Genomic DNA, 6,272 nt, shown 5'->3' with positions numbered 1-6,272 from the left:
CGGGGCCACTCCCATAAGTAGCCTTGATCATGTCATGGGTCTCACTCGCAGTTTTACTCAGTTCGACGCCAAACTTCACCGCGTAACGCTGCTCTAACAAATGATCCATTGTGGAGATGACAAGGCACCTTGGAAGGGGTTCACCTTAAACTCCGTGAAGGCTTGGAGACGACTGGCGACTGGAGACCCCTACCATTCAACCAGCACAGCAACACAGCAATAGTCCCCTCCTTCGCCACGTTCTGGCGGGGAAAACTGAGTTCTACTACTTTGCCCTGTATTAACTCAATACATGTTGTTTGAAACAATTAGGAAGAATAATATAGAAGACATATCTATATGTCGTATGCAGGACAATCATAAAAATGAAAGGAAAAACATTTCTTGTTTTAATTATTTATTCCCTAAAAACAACATAATATAGATATCTAAAAATGCGATAAACAAAACACAAACACTTACTATCATTACAAGAATATATCACAATCTCCACAGCCATTAAGAGAACCAACCAGTATATGAAACTGATTCCCTGCATGCATAAGTTTCACACCCAACAAGAGTAAGTTTGTAATTACTTAAGAAAGTAATCCCAAAATAATTTTTTTTTTAAAAAGCAAAAAAATCGTATGTATCTATTAATAACTGTATATTTTCACTCGACTCACTAACTATATTATTAGTCATTTCTTGTTTGCGGACAGACTCCAATCGCGTATTTCATTTGCTGGTCAGGTACAAAAGTCAATCATTAAGAAACACAATAAAAACTGTCAAAATGCTGTACAAGAATAGACCGGCACGAATAGGACAAATGCAATGACGAACCTTACTACCAACGTTAAAACCTCTTGCACATTAGGCGGAACGTTCCGAATTTTAAGAAAATTTATAGCCCTGAATCACGCCTAGGAGAGACCCATTATCTAAAACTTTTACAGAATATGCCACAGAAATTTTTAGTTTCATTTATAAATTTCGATCCATAGAATGTGCCTGACTATCGAGGTATGGATATGGTTCTATCACTCAAACTATTAGTATTTGTAACAATGAAACTTCTCCAATGACCTTATTTTTTGTTTTAACTTTGTTATTTTCTTTTTCGTTATTTATTTATTTTTAACAAAAATCAGAACAGGAATATGCGGTACTGGATACAAGAGAGAGTTGTAAAGGTCTGTTCATCATATATTCCTGACTTATATAAGCACACTATAACAAATAATCAAAACATATACCATGCGGCGTCGCATGGAGTCGTTAATGCATAAAAGGGCCTACCTGGTTGCAATGATGTGAACAGGCCTTCGGGGAGATGGTTGAAATTCAAGCAAATTCTCCTCAAAGGGATGGAACATAATAAAAAATCACGAAATATGAACATTAAAGTTAATGGAAAAGCAATGAATGAAAAAAAAAAAAAAAAAAAAAATGAAGTCGTCCACGTACCTCAAAAACTATAATAAGGAGATGGCTAATTGAAAGTTTATTGCAAACGATGTATAGCACGTAAGGTAAATATGGATAAAACATTATCAAAAATCAAGATATTTGAGTAACATCGATAATAATGATAAAGTATATGCATCTCCTGCCAATTACCCAGATCGCCCCACGCAGAGGTTATGTACTTGAAATATCTCCCATCTGGATTTGGAATCTTCAGACTCAATTTAGCACGCAACGTGACTTTTGATCTGATCACGTGACACAGTCTGGTCCTTATAGCAAATCGGATAGGCCCTTTCATTTACATGTAACTTTCTACAAACATTTCCCCTTTCTTCTTGTTGTTTTGACATAGCGTTCAATTCTTCTTGCGCATTGTTACAATAACTATGACACATCTCCTAAGTACTTGTTTTCATAATATCCTATAATCTCCAAGCCGTGACTTAGATAACACATCGTCATATAGCTTCTTGTTCATTTCGATTCAAGCATCAATCTCAGTAAATCTGAATCACTATGTACAAAAATTACATAATACAAGTGCGAGTACATTTTGAGAAGTTAACCTCTTACCTATCAGAACTATACATCATAATAAATGGCACATACACATTTTGATATTAATTTCACCCATATGAAAGTAACCAAAAGATAATAGGTTAATTTTACAATTGGATATTCAAGCATCTCGTCCAAAAAACATTGTTATTTTCTCTTATGTGGGTTGTCGCAAAGACTTCACTTACCAAACCCAAATAGCTGCTATTCGAAGTTAATGTACGCAGGGTGTTTCAAAACAACACCGACAATGTTTGGGAGGTGATTCTTGACACCACGATAAGACAAAAACTATAGACCAACCTGAGTGCACAAATGCTTCCTTTCGAAGTTGTAGGCTGCCGAAAACACGAAAAAATACCTTTAAAGGTCCATAGCTCCAAAACAATGGGCCATATAGCTGTCGGGTCGAGACTTTATTTAGGAACTAGTACATGTCCTATCCAAATATCTGTTTCAGAATCCTGCGGTACTTCCGCAACAACATTTATGGACGAGTTTGGCTATGAGCATATAATTTGAAGTACTCACCAACTACTTCTATAAAAATTGTTGCGGAAGTACCGGAGGATTCTGAAACATGGATATTTGGATAGAGCACATAGTAGTTCCTAAGTGAAGTCTTGACACGACTACGGTACGTCCTATATGGACCTTTAAAGTTCATTTTTTCATGTTTTCGGCAGTCTGTAACTCCGAAAGAAAGCATTTGTGCACCTAAGTTGGTCTTTACTTTTCGCCTTATTTTGGTGTCAGAAATCACCTCCCAAAAGCTGTCGGCTTGTTTCGAAACACCCTGTATAACACTATTATTTAAATAAGAGCTTTATTTCTGTTTGTGAACAACTATCAATTTGAACTGATAAGACGTTTTCCAACATTCAACAGTGGAACTTTAATTATAAATTATTTATTCTTTGTTACATTGACCATATTGCCAACACTTGTACCTTAACATTGCTTAAATTTAATCAACATCAGTCCTCTATAAAACTATAGAACAAATATTGTAATGTAACCAGATGGCCAGTGAAGATTACATCTTGCTATAACACCATCAAATAACTATACCTTCATTTATAAAACATGTAACTTACTATGTTAAAGAAAAAATGTAGAAGAGAGCATAAGTCACATTTCACTATACTTAACTTTGTACCAAAACTAAAGAACAGAAAACTTTTAAACGTGTACAGAAGAAATATGGAGAAACAGTAATTTATTTAATGTTATATTCTAACGACTATAAGGGTTTTCATCAGGATATTAGGATAACGAATTTGGTTCAATTAATTGTAATAAAAATGAAATCTTTCGGTTTTACGTCCCACGGTTATGCCGGCTAGGTAAAAGGAGCCGGTGATGATGAGAAATGAATGCAATGGTGAAATGAAGAAAGTGGGAGGAAACGGGAGAAACTTGAGAAAACCCATGAACATGGTATTTGTCCACCACAAAATTCACTTGGTGAGAGCTGGGATCGAACCAGGGACACCATGCACTAGCGGTGAACGTTCTATCACTGTGACTCCTAGGGGTGAGCCACTGTGTCCCCTAGGTTCAATTAATTGATTAAAATGTGGTTATATATTCATATATCTTGCGAAAACAAGTCGTACATTCAAAACATGCATCTTGTACTGAGAGTCTGTATCTGTTTTCAATACAATCTAATTTGTTCTCAATATACGGTTGTGTCTTCTCTGGAAATATGAATCCCTTATGTTGTATGTTGTATTGTGATGAAGGACCCACGGTCGTTTTATGTCATGATAAAGAAATTATTTTTTGTCCACGAAAGTGGCAATAGAATTAATAGCTTTAATAACTAACACAAAACATAAATTACAGCCATTATGACCAATGTCACTAAACCTCAGGTCTTAGTTCCTCTGACAACCTGAACCGCTTTCTTAATATTCTGTTTTAAATGCATACTTAATGTAACGCTCAAATATGTTTCATAAAAAATAAATTGAAAAACAGAGAGACAACATAATACTTATCCAATGTAAATAAAGAATACTGCCCCTTCCTAATATACGAAATGTACGAATTACAGTATTCAATGGTTACATGATGATTTTATAGGACCCAATACCTTCTGATGAGTTTATAATGCCCAATCCACATGCTTGCTGTTTTATAGCAATTACTTCAAGTAAGGGTTTACGATGTTGTTTATGAACCAATCCTCACCCATGTGCAGATGTTCTCCATCCAGAGACAAGAATTGCAGCCTTTTCTCTTCATCTAGCTTACGCAAACCAAGACGATCCTGGAATGAAATAGAAATATATTTATACAAAGCGAAAAGCTACAAGAACAACATTCAAAACTTAAAAGTGCTACTCTTGTTTAATCCACATAAGTTAATAGGCAATGAGGACCAACTCCCCAACTCTTCTTCTCTTTGCAGGATATCTACTATTTCAGACAAATAAAATTCCCTGACTTTTCCAGGTTTTCCAGACCAAAGCAGAAAATTTTCCAGATTATATTTTAGTGAAGTTAAATAACCGCTATTCTCTAAACACTTATAGTTTTATAATATCTGTTCTCTTAGTTGAGACAGCTGTTATAAAAATATGAGCAACACTTAAATAAGTACCTATTTATTCCTGGCAAGAACAATATTATTAAATATATATATATATATTTTTGATGGCCTTCCATCTCCCTTTTCATAGCATCCCTCACCACTCTGTTTTAATTAAATATATGTTCAAATACAACCAATTGAGAATACTCTAAGAGCATTGCCACAACGAACTGAACAACAATGGAGAGATGGAGCAGGAAGGACAACTGTGGTTGTTCCTACATGTAAAAGTAAATCTTTTTATTCGAACCTCCTTATGTTTCTCGCAAAATATCATCTCTCTATGACTTACGATTCCCGAGACATGGCTCCTTAAATCTCCCGAAATTCGAACTTTTATGGCCAATATCTGGGGTGTGGTGGCAGTTGGCCAGTGGCCACCGGTTACTATTCGGTACCAAAGTGTTCACCATCCTCTTACGTACTGATCAACACCAATATCATCTCTCTATGACTTACCGTTCCTGAGATATGGCTCCTTAAATCTCCGGAAAGCGGCCATTTTTGGCCAATATATAGGGAACGGTAAGAGTGAGGCGAAAAATTCCATCTCTTTCTCAGATAGTTTTTGATGCTCTATCGAATGGAGGGTTCAAAATTGAAAAAATCGGAAATAGCAGACAGACAGACAGACAGACACACATTATATATATAGACATGGAGAATTAGGTAACGACCTTTCTAAGTTCCTTGAAAAGTGTGAATAACAAAACATACATAATAATACACAGAAATGTGTGTAAAGATTTTACATTTCATAGCAGGTACTTGTGAGGTACACTCAGCTACATAAACTGGACTATTCAAGTGATTTACTTCTATTAGATTTATTATTATTCCAGGACATGAAGTAGGGCTAATACATACACCACAATACACACAGATATATATGGATACTAACAAGACTGTCGTTGCGAGATGCAAATACTGACAAACATTGTGGATTTTAGTATTCTAGCTTATAAAAGTATTCTATATTAAGTATTTCTATGTAGAATACTAAATACAGAATATTTTTATAATCTAGAACTCTAAAATCTATATGAGATTTCCAATTATGATCACGTTACTTGATTTTCTCTTAAGATTTTTCATGTGCTCATCAACTTCGTTGATTACTTTTCCTGCCTTCTCAAGGATTTTTTCCTTCTTTTTCTTCATTTCTTCCAACTCTGCAGCTGCTCTCTTCTTTTTCTTTCGAACGATTTTTCTCTGTCTCAGTTGTTGCTTGCTTCCTTCTCAGAGCCTCTTTCCATTTGACATTTGCATTTCTTGCTGCATGAATTAATTGACATAGATAAAATGTAAAAGGAATGAAATAAACCTAACTTTACCAAAAATTTCCAGAATATACAGAAAATACCCTGACTTTTCCAGAAATTATACAATTCCCTGACTTTTCCATGTTTTCCAAGTTTTCCAGACTAGTAGACACCTTACTTTGCCATTGCAAACTGAGAAAGCAAGTAGCTGACCTCGTCAGGGAGACAAACTTCTCGTAAATTATAGTAAGGTGTAAAATTAAATTTCCATTCAAGTTGGCTTGCAATTGATGTCATTGTAAAAGAATTGCTGTTCTTTTTAGCCATCTTCAACCCGTATTACCAACAGTCTTTAAAAGTAGTATTAACTATTATTTATATCAAAGATTTGATTT

The 6,272-nt window shown here is 35.0% G+C and overlaps 1 protein-coding gene across 1 annotated transcript in view; it reads right to left on the bottom strand.

Moving 5' to 3' along the window:
* Window positions 1–380: 380 nt before the first annotated feature.
* Window positions 381–6,272, bottom strand: part of Ppt1 (Palmitoyl-protein thioesterase 1) — a gene marked incomplete in the record, with an annotated part of 34,053 nt that continues 28,161 nt past the window's right edge. The window contains 1 exon segment of the mRNA XM_081746170.1: window positions 381–4,293. Coding sequence (XP_081602296.1) covers window positions 4,166–4,293 — 128 coding nt within the window.

This window comes from Thermobia domestica, chromosome 18 (assembly GCF_964235325.1).
Source record: "Thermobia domestica chromosome 18, izTheDome1.hap1.1, whole genome shotgun sequence".
In the NCBI taxonomy this organism is placed as follows: Eukaryota; Metazoa; Arthropoda; class Insecta; order Zygentoma; family Lepismatidae; genus Thermobia; species Thermobia domestica.
This window is presented reverse-complemented; position numbering and strand designations above follow the sequence as displayed.